The sequence below is a fragment of the Cottoperca gobio genome, chromosome 17 (genome assembly GCF_900634415.1).
Source record: "Cottoperca gobio chromosome 17, fCotGob3.1, whole genome shotgun sequence".
Taxonomy (NCBI): domain Eukaryota; kingdom Metazoa; phylum Chordata; class Actinopteri; order Perciformes; family Bovichtidae; genus Cottoperca; species Cottoperca gobio.
The window spans coordinates 9,121,150-9,136,018 of NC_041371.1; the positions used below are offsets into that span (position 1 = coordinate 9,121,150).

At 39.1% G+C, this 14,869-nt stretch overlaps 1 protein-coding gene across 2 annotated transcripts in view; it reads right to left on the minus strand.

Moving 5' to 3' along the window:
* Window positions 1-11,196, minus strand: part of asic1c (acid-sensing (proton-gated) ion channel 1c) — an 83,491-nt gene extending 72,295 nt beyond the window's left edge. For both annotated transcript variants that reach the window (XM_029453441.1, XM_029453440.1), the window contains exon 1: window positions 9,559-11,196. In XM_029453441.1, the coding sequence (XP_029309301.1) occupies window positions 9,559-10,113 (555 nt within the window). In that variant the 5' untranslated portion in view covers window positions 10,114-11,196. The remainder of the gene's footprint in view (window positions 1-9,558) is intronic.
* Window positions 11,197-14,869: the final 3,673 nt, after the last annotated feature.

The following is a 14,869-nucleotide window of genomic DNA, read 5'->3' on the forward strand; positions in this document are numbered from 1 at the left end:
GGAAGAATTTTCTATTTATTTTTTAAAGCCTTTATTTATTCGGCATTATAAGTTTAAAACATTGGCCAGTGTCCTCCGGGGACAACATGCAACACACAATATCCTTACAACCGCGTTGCAGAAAACAAACAAACCCACCCCAGAAAAACTGAAATATAGCAAAGATTGAATCATATCATCACAATACAATTCCACTGAAAGTTGTCCAGCACTTACAGAAATATGACTATTTGTACTTCAGGTATATAAGTTCATAGTCACTATTTTACGTGTGGTTTCCAGTGCTTAAATGGTGCTAAATGGTAGCAGCAGTAGCTCAGTCTGTAGGGACTCCGCTTGGGCACCTGTTCAAGTCCCCAAAATGGACCAAGTATGGATTGGTACTTGAGTTCACCTCCTGGGCATTGTGCCATTGAGCAAGGCACAGGAAAACAAAAAATGTCAAACAATAAACAAATCAATTTAAAACAAAAAATGTAATGAAATACAAATTGTGATCATAATATTCTCTATATAACTAATTGTTTCACGATCACTTAATTAAAATGCCAAAGACTGCCATGTAGTGATCATCACCAGAAATATGACAAATCCTGTCAGGTATGTCTTCTTGTGTAATCTAACATCTAAACTCACTATAAACTAACTTTTGTTTACTTCAGTATCGGTACCTTTAGGGATATTTTAGGGATATTACAGCAGACGTGTTTGGTTGCAGCAGCAGTAGGCTGTAAGAACTAATGTTGTTATCTAATAATGTCAAATGTGAGCGGTGACACAAGGCAATCTTGGGCAGAGATTAGGCTCACTCGAGACACCCTGACCGGAATGCAGACGAGAGTCGTCAGTTTAGGCTGGAGGAAATGACAAAAACTGCAGTCAAGTTGGACAGCTTCAGCCTTTCTGAGATGACACTGAAAGTCAAATATTTGTCATATTGCGGAAATGTTACTGCTGATGTTGGTTATAACATAAAAAGGTGTCTTTCTCATAACTTGAACTATCAAACAGCTTGTCATTCTCCAGTAATTGTTGTTTAATGTAGATTGGCTGTTTTATGTCTCCATTAAATAAACTGTATGAATAAGATGGGACAGCATGCCGCACAACACGTCTAACCAGCAAGCTTGTTAGGTCAAGATAAGAAGATAATTATTCAGTCATTATGACAAAACAAACCATAAAAGTAATTATACGTATGACATCTAATTTCTTCCGTACTCTGGATTATTCCACCTGAAGTCAGTGCTGTAGTTGTGCATGTGTTTAACGTTTATGCATACATTTTATAGTCTTCCATGAAGCTTGCGTTTCAGGGAAAGACATCAGGGGAAGGGACTTTTGCTCCTTAAGTTTATCCTAAAGACTGTGCCTGTCCCCATGTGGTATACTATCTGAATGGAAGCATTTGCCTTGAAGGCTAAATTCAGGGAACAAAAGTGTCCCATGAGCAGTTAACGTCATACAAGGAAGACTAAAATCATTGGCTGCAGCTTCGCTTTGTGCGACGGACAATGATACAATTCTCTGGCTATTTTCAGGTAGGTAATCAGTAAACCCTTTACCTAGAGGAGGGTGTACTATACATCAGGGGCGGGGAACCTCCGGGCCGTATACGCCCGCGAGACCATTTGATCCAGCCCTCGACGTAATTCATAAATGCACGCAAAAAAATCCACTAGAAAAAAAAATTAGACGTCAATAGAATAAATCAGGCGTTTTTCCTGGCCAAGGTCAGGGTCCTTGAACACAACACGAGCGGAACGTGTCATCACGTGGTCACGTCATGTCAAAAAACTTCAATATTAAACGAGACTGTCATTGACATCAGTGAACGCAGCGTGGCGAGTGTAAAACAGAGAAAGGTGGATGCGGAATGTCGCACTTTCCAGTTAGAAATTATTATTTCTTTGTGGAAGTAAAAGGTCAGTGTGCCTAGTTTGTGCGGACGCGCTTGCGGTGATGAAAAATAATCTCGACCGTCATTACAGCACGAAATATGCCAAACTGCACGAGCTGAAAGGACGAGGGTGTTTGGATAAAGTTTCATGCCCTCTTGAACTCTCTCTTCAAAGTTCTTTTCAACTTTCCCTTAAGGTACTTGTTGACTATCGGTCTCGTGCCGGTATTTAGCCTTAGTTTACCACCCACTTTGGGCTGCATTCCCAAACAACCCGACTCCGAGAAGACCGGACACCGACGCGACGGGGGCCGTTACCGGCCTCACACCGTCCATGGGCTGAGCCTCGATCAGAAGGACTCAGGCCCCCGAGCGACACCGGGCAAGCGGTCTTCCATACGCCACATTTCCCCAATCCGCAACGCTCTTCGGTGGAGTTTGGCCCAACAAGCAGCTCTCTCCAGAGCGTAACATACAAACATGGACAGATAGAGAGGTAGACCACCACACCAAGAACAGACTGTTCCACCACTGCTGTGCAATTATCACTTCCATGTGCAATACTCACTTTATTTTCCATCAACCACTTGGTGGTACTTATATTATTTTTTATTCTATTTAATTATTGTGTACTGCCTTTTTACTTCATATGTTCTTTTGCTGTGACAAGATACATTTCCCCGTTGTGGGACTAATAAAGGATTGTTTTCTGATAAAACAGAAAGATACATGGATAAAAAAGTTGCTTTTTTGCACAGCCTAAAAGAAAGGTGAAATGAATGGGCTGTGTCTTTAAAAAATGTGCAGAGGTTATGAGTTCAATAATTAGTATGGCCCTCGAAGGATGTTGTAACAAAAATGGCCCTTGATAGGAAAAAGGTTCCCACCCCTGCTATACATGGTATACTTGCGTAGTGAAATTCAGCTATTTAACTCAAAGTTACTACCTTGAATGTAATAATGTTTTGTTTTTTTCACTTACAGCTTTTGGCATCGTATATTTCTTTTTAGATGCCGTTTAAAACTGAAAACAATGCGTTACAAATAAGGTTGTAAACATTAGCAGGGAACTGGTGACCCATGATAAGTAAATTAAAGCACTGTTGTTTATAAATGCTGTTAATTAGGACTATATCAGCATTAATGTTGACAGGTTAAATGTGTTTATATAAACTGACAGCATCACCCACAAGGACTTGTTGGACAAAATATGTCTCTTTGACCAAAGAAGTTTCTTTAATGACTCATTTTGTACAATTAGCGTGTATAATTAAGTACTTAGTCCTGACATTTGCCCGTAAAATAAATTACTCTTATCACATTTGCTTGTGTGCATCTACATCAGGTGCCTGCACACTGAAATAGTCAACTATCTCTTTAACCCAGTAGATGGGTTAAATCCCTTAAACTACTGTCAGAACAAGGACATTGAGACTTTTGTCAGCTTTAGAAAATATAGAAAATTGCTTTTCATTTAAACTAGAATTACCACCTTGTGGTTGTGTGCCTCAACCAACCAGTCAAGTTACAGTCTACATCCATGTATGTTCAAAATGTCATCACGTCATCATTTTATCCTAGTTTGTGTGAAATTGTCATAATTAGCGTATGAATGATTTTGTGAAGTCACAATGACCTTGACCACTAACTTCTAATCAGTTCATCCTCGAGTCCAAGTGGATAAATTCCAAATGTGCCAAATGTGAATAAATTCCCTCCAGCGTTCCTGAGATTTTACCTACAAGAATGGTACGGACGCCCGGCATATATAACCTACATAAAAATGAATCACACCGTAGCTCTATTTGTTGTATATATTTAAAAGTAATCTTACTTTCCGGATATGCTCTCCTGTTTTCCCATCTTTCTTTGTTCCTGAGTTTACAGAGTACGTCTGCTACACTCTGCTAAGTTCTCAAAACTCATCACCTCCTGAAAAACTCATGAAACGCTATCCAGCAGAGCGTCTTGTTTCTTCCTTCCTGACACTCTGATTTTGCTTCCCTTCACCGTGTGCACATACAGTATCGACTATTGTTACAGAGCAGCTGGTAGTACAGAGCGTGGATACATTTATTTTTTTATTTTTTTACTAAAACCGATCAGCTTAATGATGCAGATTTAAAGACTACTTGTTCCCACCAGCTAAATTCTGAGGATAGATTTGTTCCATAAAATCAGCCCACACACCCACTCGACTACAGTGAGTTCATGCAGTGGCTGCTGGAGCAGTTTGCGGATTTGACGTTTTACTGTTGCAAATTCCATTTCATGGGAAGTAGCTTTGTGAAGTGTTGTTACATGCTCTCACTGTGTATCTATGTGCGTGTACATAAGGCTCCATGTGTCAGCTGCCATACTTCTGACTGCAGGCATGCCTCTGTGTTGTGTCTGCCCATGTCTGTGTGCACTTGATAAGATGCCGATATGTAGACAAAGGTTTGAGCACATGCATCGATTAGACCCTGACTAATAACAAATGTCTAAACAACAATACATAGACCTTTCTGATAGTAGACATAGCAGGAAAAGCATTTGCCTAACGCAAAACTGTAAAGCTTTTCTAATCAACATTCTTGTAATGGATCACAAGACCATGTTTAATAATAAAAGGGGCAACACATATGATAATCCTACAGATATACAGCAACTCTGCAGTTTCAGTTTAGCCATAATATGTCAGTATTGTGTTTTCAGTTTGATCCCCTGCCCCCAAGTAAAAAACTTAATCTATTAATGTGGCTTTAATGATGGCTCCATTCTGTGCAGGGTCAAACACAATAAGCTCGGCAGTTATTAAAATTATTAGATACACCTGTGTTTGATAGGTCAATGTGTCCTCTGTGAGAAAGATCGCAGGCTTATATTCATAAACCGGCATGTTATTTCAAGAATCTCCAAATATATATATATATATATATATATATATATATATATATAGTTTATTATATTAGAGTTATTATTAACATAATTGACATCACCATCTGCTGAACTGTGATATTTTACTCATCTGCTGCAGAGTGTTGTCAAAATAATTACCTGCTCTGCAAACAAAGAAATCATGAAATGATGCTAATATTTGTACTCTATTTGTACAAATCAGCCAACATATACAACAACGCTGACATACAGTCTCTGTCAGTAAGACAACAATAGTAGGGCTATAGAAATATATCGCCTGGCTCTTGCATCAATTGGTTTGGAGCATGGGTCTTCAACAGGTCCTCAGAGTTACTGCAGGGCGGCCGCCAAATTATTGTTTGATAATGTTTTGAAACTTTTTAATTATTCTTTTAATTAAAATATGTCTGAAAATACATATTACATGAATCCAACATATTGATACCAAAGATAAATCGGCCTAGTCGTAAATAAAAACCCAACCCTAGTAGTAGAAGTCAAACTGTTACCCATGAATCCTGGTGCAATCGTGTGAGCTAGCTAAATCAATGTGCACCACCTATCCATAATGATAAACAAGTTAGCTATGGCTACTTATTATTATTTTTACCAGCTTAGTATTGTGTTCATTCTAAAAAGGGTTGTTTATGCATGGTACTTCAGGCCGCCCTACACATTGTTGTAGCCTAAGTTTAATATGCAACTCAATTATATACATATGTAGTACGGGGACCCTGCTAAGTCTTTCTTTCAGCTCAGGGGTCCCTTGGCCTGAGAAATGTTGAAGACCCCTGGTTTACAGGGTAAATGAGCTTCAAGTGTTGAGGACCTCTGCCTAAAAACACAAATATCGCATGTGTAGATCCACAAGTCACATTGAGTCAGCTACCCTCATCTCAACTGTAGCCATGTTTCATCCCGTTGGCACCTGCTGTCATCTGAATGATAAGATGAAAGACAACTCACATCTTAAAGAGTGAGCTTCAGAAAAATACGATGATGAATACTGATTTTACACACTCTGTAAGAAATGGACAGAAATGTAGCCCGGAGGGACTTGTCATGACCTGTCAAGACCTAAGAATGGAGCGCAACATCCACACTTTCAGATTATGATAATCAACCTCTTGTTCACTTGCTGCAGTCTGCCATCGACAGAGGTGCCATTTAGATACAGTGTTAGTCAAAAGGCTACTCATGCGGTCTTTCAGAGCCACAGAAAGTCAAAGAATACATATTGATAAAGGTAATGTTGACAAGAACACAGACATTTCAGCTCAAATACCATTTCTAAAATATAAATCTGTATAATCTCTAGTAAATTCAATTAAACTATTTAGGTGGGTTACAGTTGATATGGTGACAAAATGTCAAAATGAAAATCTGGTTAATCCTAATATGATTTTTAAATAGAAGAAATCTTTAGTCGGGGTTTCAGGATTACAATTATAGTCTGGATGGAAAGCAGCTTTTGTGAGATTTCAGGACAAGATTTGAACTCTGGTTCACGTCAGACTGAACGTTAGATTTTTACTGCTCAGAGATTGTGTTAAATGCCTTTCATCTTTCTGAAGAGTGAGCTCATTATAAGAATCTGGGGGTTAGGGGAATATACTCACCTAAAGACCACGATATTCCAAAAAGATTGCCTGGAAACAGCAGATTTTAAATATTGAAACAACTTGCTCTGACCCTAAGAACTGACAGGGCGCTAGAGAGCTAACTACTTTGATAATTTACATGTTCAAGTGGCTAGTTTGAATTTCAGCTGGTGGTACAAAATGTTCTTAAAATTTGGCCATGGTCTGCAAGGAAAATCTAAATGTGTCATGACATTGATAACATATGCCCAATACAATCATTAAGATGGACGAAGTTGTTGATTGCATTGGAAACAAAAATTGCCATTCTCCCCTTGCCCACCCACTCATTACAATGCAAAACATTTTGAATGCTTTGTTTTCCAACTACATTATAATCCAGACCTAATGGAATTCTTCCTTCATTTATTCAAGGTCAAAGCTCATCACTCCCACAGTGCTTTGCATTGTAAATCTTCCTCTCAACATGTCTGTGGGGGGAATTTAAATAATTGAAAGATTCCTGTAGCAGTCGTCTACATATCAGTACACTGCCAGTGAATACTGATGCTGTGTTTGGAAAAGATAACACCACAGACACATATTAGTAGAACATATCAACAAAATACATGTGTGGAAATCATTTAACTAGAGTTTTCCCTCATCTTCGGTTGTTTGAGATGCCTCCTCTCCTCCTGCTCTGTATATACATCTTCACTCTGTCCCTCCGTGTCGGCCCAAATCACGTTACCTTCCGAAGCAGTTGGATTACCGAAATTGCGAGTTCATGCGAGAACGAAATCTTGCCAAACCCTAGTATGCCATACTGGCACTCATCCAAGCCTGACAAACACATTTCTGCCCATTGAGAGCATAATGCAGTCTGGTGTGGCAGTGCTTTACCCACTCCGTTCAAACAACACACTACAATGATGGGTGGGTATCAACAAGGCTGTTCAAATCTGATTTCAGTAATTCATGGCCAGGTGAAAGTTCAGTTTACTGGACCACCATATTTGCCCAACAAAAACAAGTAAACACGCAGCAAAACCAAATTCATTAACTGTTTTCTACCCACTTATTTGAAGCTGAAAGCATTTTCATTCAAGCAATACAACAGCAATTAGCTTCCCGTGAATGATTTGTTTCTCAAGACACTCTTGAGTGCTGCTTGGAAACAAACATGTAAATGGAAACATTCACAATATTCATGATTCAAATTTTTAAAAAAAATAAAGATTTCAAATGTATTTAAAATACAAAAAGTGTTTTCATCAACTCTGAAGATTATAGTCAGTCACTTAAAAACTGGCCATCTGTGGGATTTCTTTTAGGGTTGATTAAAGATACAATGTAGATAAGAAATTGTATTTTGAGAGTTGATAGACTCAATTGAGAGATAAGCAAGTTAGGTGTTACTCCATCAAACCTACACTTTAAGAGATGTTATAGGAAACAGACACAGGTAAGAATAATAAAACGTCTTAAAATAAGAGTTGGGAGTGAAACAGAAACAAGTAATATTGCAGTGTTGTTTATCCCTGGGCTACATCTTTATTATTTCTTTTTGGCCAATGTCCTCTTGTTTAAATAAAATAATGGGCAATGCAGACTGAGGCAAGGAGAGCTTTGCCTACTCCCTTTTAGGTCTCTATTTTACTGAAATAAAATGGGCTATTAGTAATGAAACAGTCTGATTTAACTTCAACTTGTATTCCAGCATTAGATATAAAATAAGCGGAGAGTGCAGGTTTGGAGCAGAAAAAGTTTGGAGCGATATCATAATTCACATGAATTTCAGATGATGTTTTTCATGTATGATGATGCTGATTTAAATGCAGCACTAATTTAATCCTTTTAAGAAAGGCTAAGGGACTACATATTTTTTCTCTTTTAGGACATATTTATTTCCAGTAGAAATAAAAAAAACCTGACTATAAGGTCGCCCTTTACATTTAGGCCTTCTTATCGTCCCTGTGTGAGTGTCACTTTAAACATATATTACAGCCACATCTCACAGTGTACATTATAATGCAGCGGCAGTACTTGGGTGTGTTAAGATCCTTACAAGGGTAATTTGTCGGATGTCACCTCGATCCAGGTCTCAGTTTTAATATAATCCATTACTTCTAATCAACACATGAAACTACTGTGTGGCCAATTTATGTTACTGTGTCTATTTCAATGTAATACTCCCGTCATTAAATGTCAGCTATATCATCGGCTAACACAACAAAACAAAATCATTTACAGTTTAATGAATTTCATTCATACTGAAGGGTGAATGAAGAGGTACGCTTGATTGGATACGTAGCCAAAATGAGTGTTGAATGAATCAAAGTACAGAGTATGACTGCTTGGTGATAACCTTTTTCTGAATGATCTCTAAAACAATCTTTGTAGAAGTATCGGTTGTGTTAAGACATTTTAAATGCACAACAAACATTCAATTGTTTCCACTACTAAAAAAATAACTTGTCTGAAACAGATCATTTGGAGCAGCACTGATGAATATTTGAATGAGCAGAGTAAACAAGGTGGGGAAATAATGACAACAGACAGCACGGTGAACCCAACCTCATAACCAAGCAATAACAGTGAAGAACTTCCCATTTGGATAATGTCATTAAAGCATCTGTCAGATTTGCGAAAACAAACACTTTTGTGCATTGCTTAAAAACCATCAATTTGACCCACGTACAACAGTCTTTCCCAAAGATATTGGGATACGCAACACCTAAAGAAAAATGATTTCCCTCTTCTTGGGAGCCAAGCTGTCTTCAGAGATCAAGAGAGCCAGTAAAAAAAAAAAAAAGGAAAATCTTTGCAGCATTTAAGACCTTCCCCGTATGACAAGTTGCATGCACTATTTGCTCTCAGCAAGGCACAAGCATCAACTAAAAGTACACAATGCAACACCAAAAACAGCTTTTTCGAGTACTGGCAACACTTGAGAAATAACAAGCACAGCATTAACACTGGACGATATTAGAGTACTAGATGCATTAAAGCCGGGCATCTGTTTCAAATAAATTGCACAAGCAACATTAAAGCTCAGTCTAAGCTCATCTGAGCATAAAAGAAAGGGACAGGCTGTCCGGTCTGGCAGCAAATACAGCATACTGTGCAGAATTAAAGCATGTTAAGATAATAGATAGTGTATGCATGAGTACTTACTGTGGAGAAGTTCACCGGGTAGCAATCCTCTCCTCGAAAGGTGCACTGCAGAAGCATTTCCCCGATGTCATGACCTGTTCGGTTATAGAAATCAGTCATGTTGAACAGTTTGGGCTTGAAGTTCTGGAAGTTTGCCTTATCCTTTAGGGCAGCCAGGACCTCGGGCTCAGCCAAGTGTGGGTTGGCTATTTGGTAGTTATTATTAAGGAGGGACAGGAGCTCTCCCACATGATACAGGTCATTTCTGGTGATTTGGGAGAAGCGGAACTCATTGAGATTACAGAAGGTAACAGCTGGGAAGGTGAGATTCGTCGCCGCCACCTCGTCCAGCTTGGTGACGTGAGGATACTCCAAGTAATACGACACTCGATCCATGCAGACCAGCATCAATAAGCTTAGTGACCCAAGGAAGGAAAGACTCCAAAGAAACCGACGGAAAGTCATGTGCCCATAAGCAAATATGTGACTCATGCCATGTAGGGTGGATATGTTAGCAAAAGCTTGCAGGTTGGAGGGCCTGATGCTTTCAATGCTTTCCTCTGAGTTTCCTTTCATGGCTGTAGAGTGATGCTGAATACTGTCTGCCCAAGAACTTCAGGTTAAAGACTTTGCTTAGCAACAGCAATAGCAGAATCCAATCGGCAGTGTTGGCTTGGCACACCGCTTCTTTATTTCCTCAAGAAGTGGTAATGGTCTCAATAAATAGCTACCTTAAAATGGTTGTCAGTCTCTGTAACAGTTTTCTTTTCATCACAATTCACCTTCCAGTGGTTGTCAGCTGTTCCTGTAGTCCCAGGTCCCCCCTTTTCTTTCAGGCTGTTATTTTATTATCTCCAAAGCTGTCTCTCACTCCCTGCTCAGCTGTCCTTTGTAGCGGCACCAAACACAATGACAGCTCCAGAAACACCCACTTCTACCAAAACGCAATGTCTTCTGATTCCTGAGTGGTGTGAAAAGGGACAAGAATACAAGGGACAAGAAAAGAGAGAAGAACAGAGAAAACAGCGGACGTAAAGGATAGAGGCGAGAAATGAGGGGGGGGGGGGGACCGCAATGAAAAGGGCTAGCGTTTGGAGAGAGGTGCTAAGCCTCAGCAGTCAATGGGACCCTTCCTCCTCTAACCGGAGAGAATGCCTCTACATCGCTGTGATAATGGGATGCAATGGTTTTGTGAATGGAAGTAATAAAGAGAGAAACGGCTCACTGGTCCCTCGCAGCAACCTTCCTCTTTCGCTCGTGTCTTTGCTCTTCTTGTTTCTTCCAGAAATAAAAATGAGGGGGTCAGAGACCTCCGACCAGACCACCACTGTGCTTGACAACCGGCGTTCACAGCTCCCACGGATTTTACTTCCTTATTTGCACAGATCCTCATTTAATAGGGAAGACCACCTCTTGATGCTGTATGTCCACCCCCCACCAGCATAACCATTAAAGCCGCTTCGAGACCTCCAGCTTTATTCCTGTTAACATACAGATTTATATTCTGCCGTGTGGAACCTTTCACTCTCTTTTTCGCTTCCTCTCTCTCTTCCACCACTCCCCCATTTCTTGCTCTCTCTCTCTCTCTCCGTTTCTCTTTCTGTCTCCCTCTCTCTCCCTCTTTAGTAGTCAGGATCCATCCCACTGCTGAATGGCTGCTTTGCCTGTGTGTCTGTGCTCACACAGGGAAGTCTCTCAATCTGGACACCACCTTCACTGTGTTATTATTCTCTAATCTGCTCCAACAGCCTCTGCCGCCAACATGTTTGCTCGCATACAAGAATGCTACAGGTTGCACGTTTATTGCGTTGATAAATGTTCCAGAAATGTCCCCATTTTAACCTTTTCATAGCAATAAGTAACGAAGGCAGATATATGATCGAAACCAGCTGTTTTCTTCATTGTCACATATAATTCATTAATCATCTGGTTTTAGATCTTTAAGTATCGTCTTCTCTTGTGACTGCATGGGTTAAATATTTCCATTTTATTGGTAGTTCCAAGAGATGGACTAATCCCAAAAGCATATAACAGTCCAGAGATATGCTTCGCTTTGTGTGACTGCATGAGAGTTTCAGGCTTGACCAGTAATGGAATTGGTGATTTTACCGGGGTTAATATTTCACCACACCATTCTGAGAAACCTTTTCATTTCGCCTGGGACCAAACCAGATTATCACTCATTGGCTACCCGAGGATGTCTAATTATCATAACAATAGGTGAACTGCCAAGGATATGACCAAAGCCCTTAAGGATTAAATCAATATTCTGCCCTAGTAACCACACACGGAGACCATAGCAACCATTATCCCCAACACCATAGAATGTAATATTATGGTATGCAATTCAGATAAAACTACATAAACCATCGCATCTGTAAACTTCTGAGAAATGCAATGTCAACCACACACTGTCACAGTTGAGATGCAATTTAAAAATGCTCAAAGAAGAAAATGCAACATGATGCCTTGAGTGATAAGACTATTGTGGTTTTGAATCCGTCCATCCATCTTTTCACCTGACAGGAAACGCTGAGACTTAGAACAGGTCTACCAAAACAATGTCTGAGATATTGCAATTTCAAAACTACAAGACAGCAGCCTTTTTTCTTCTTCTTCCACCCAACAGCAGTACGAGCTAAAAATCTAAAATGACACTTTTATAAACTCCTAACATTGTGACACCTTAAATATATCCAATATTATTCCTTGTCAAAATGTCACTGACTTGATGAAGATGAATGTACAAGAGGTTGATGCTTGACTTAAGGCTCAATAATCCCCTCATGCACTTTAAATGTATAAAATTCAGCTGCACTTTGTATTCACAGTCATGACCGATAATGACTAATGTGCTTAAGAAGTATAGAAACATATAACCATGATGGATGATGCTGTGCCCATTTAACATACGAGACCTTCAATACGTTTTAATATGTCTTCATTCACAAATAGAGCCAGGTATGTCAATTATGCTGACCAACAATGTTACAGTTACAGCCTGAAACAGAAATCATTTTGGCTGAACGGTTATGGTACTTTATAGAGATACTACTCTACAATGAGAATTATAACACATACGTATATTAGTGAGCATGTAGGGAGTACTAGAAAATTGGTAGTGTTTACCGAAAAGACATTAACTAGAAATCACACAGTAAGCAAACTTAAGAGCAGCAACTATGTCGGGACATCTCCAAGGACACATCCGTGGACTATGGTAGAAGTGCAGGGGGTTGACTATAACCTGACCTACAGTTTTGTGTGCAGTACTGTGAGCAGTAAGAACAAACCTCACCTTTTATATGAGAAAAACAGGAAACCCTGGAGGTTCTGCAACTATTACAAACATGGTTTCACAGTAACTGAACAATGATCCAAAACCTCAAAAGAAAAGTAATTTAAAAAAACAAACTAAAATGGTCTTCTTTGAAACAAACCTTTATTAATGAATTGATAAATATTCAACACCAGAGTATAGTGATTTTGTCATCATTGTTATAAATCTGCATTTGACTTTCAATTTCCATATGCAGTAATAGAATGCAAAGACTTTTTACGCTGCATTTATTTGCATTCGTTTTACATTTGAGTTAAATTGTCCTGTACAAAAATGAGCAAACTTTAATTCCAACTTCCTACCGGCAGGCATGCCTGTTGTTGCAGATTGCAGGATGAAAGTGGTGGACTTTTCAACAGTAATTGGCTTTCAAGTGGCTGGTAGAATGCACAGCATAATGCAGTGAATATTAATAAGGTAGGGGTAATATTTGAGGCGCTGCTGAGCACAGCACTCTCTTTTTTAGGGCCTTTGAATTTGACTTTTAACGATCAACTAATGTTCTGAAAGATTCCAGGCATAAAAAACCTTAGGCTCTTCTGTTTCTTCATAACTGACTAAATATCTTAACTGCGTGTTAACTAGTCTATACATGTTTGTAAAAACAACTAAATATTGTTACAGCACACCATTGCACACTGTACTCTCTAGTCAACTGGACATCATTATCAACTCGCAGATCTCTGCACGGGTACAAATTCATCTACACATCTTTGCTTGGACTGCTGACCATCTACATATTCACTTACATATCACACAGTACAGCTCTGGGCTACGATCTCAGAACTACATCACTCTGTCCGTCCCCTCAATTCGCACAGAACTTGGAAAAAGGGCCTTATCATACTCGGCCCCCTAAACCAGGAACACGCTTCAGCAGGAACTTAAGCTGTCCAGCTTGATACCCCTGGGACATTTTAAACTAATTTTAAAAAATCTAGAGAAAGCAGCTGTTGGTGTTTGTTCTTGTCATTGAAAATGCACTTTTATGAACTTTTTATGAAGTTTTATTTGACTGTTGCCTCTGTGTTTAGTGTCCTGTAAGTCTGTAACTTATATGGTGCTGTTGCCATTTGATCAGGTCTCTCTTGAAAATTAGACCCTGTGTCTCAATGAGATTTTTTACCTGTATAAATAAAAGGCAACAACAACAAAAACAGATGCATTAAGAATTATAGGCTAGTTGACCCTTAATGCAGAATGAGATAAGAGAGAAAAGTAATTCACAGTAATGTCTGATATGTGTGCCGACTTAAAACAGCACTAAACATAATTCTGCTCCTAACTATAATCTATGCTCTTCCTTTGTTCTATATATTTGATCATACTTTGGGTAAATGCTAGACCTTTTACTTTATATTTCCCTGTTTAGCTTTGTTCAGATTTCTTCTGTGCACATCAAAGAAATGTGTTGTCTGTTAATCCACGACATCTTTATTTGGGAGAAAGCACAATAAAATGTTCAGCACAGCCAGAAATGATAAACTGTGATCAATGTAAATTTACTGTATAAAGCGCTAACTGAAACCAGGATTTCTGATCATTACAGGAAAGAGGAATGCTTTTATTTCAACTTATTTCAGGATTGATATGGTTAAGGTTGGTCCATAATGCATGCTCACAAACAATGTGATGCATAATGCTGGCCTGTTGAGCTACTCGCCGTCACCTAAAAATGTGCTGCAAAAAAAGTTTAAACTGATTTGACAAGTAAACAGTACAGCAGAAATGTTGCCAGTGCCACCCTCACTACGTTGGATATTAAGTAATGTTTCTACAATTACTACAGTTCAGCTAGCAAAAGATCCTATGTGCACACCGCCCGGATAAGATGTCAAGCTAAAAGAAGCAATTACAGTAAATCATTCTTTGTGATGCCAGAGTTATGCAGATTGGACAAGCACCTCAGAGAACAGATTACCCTGTTAGGAGCCGAACCCTGCAGTAAAGCAGTCGACATTTAAGAGCACATACATCACGAAGTTAAAGAAG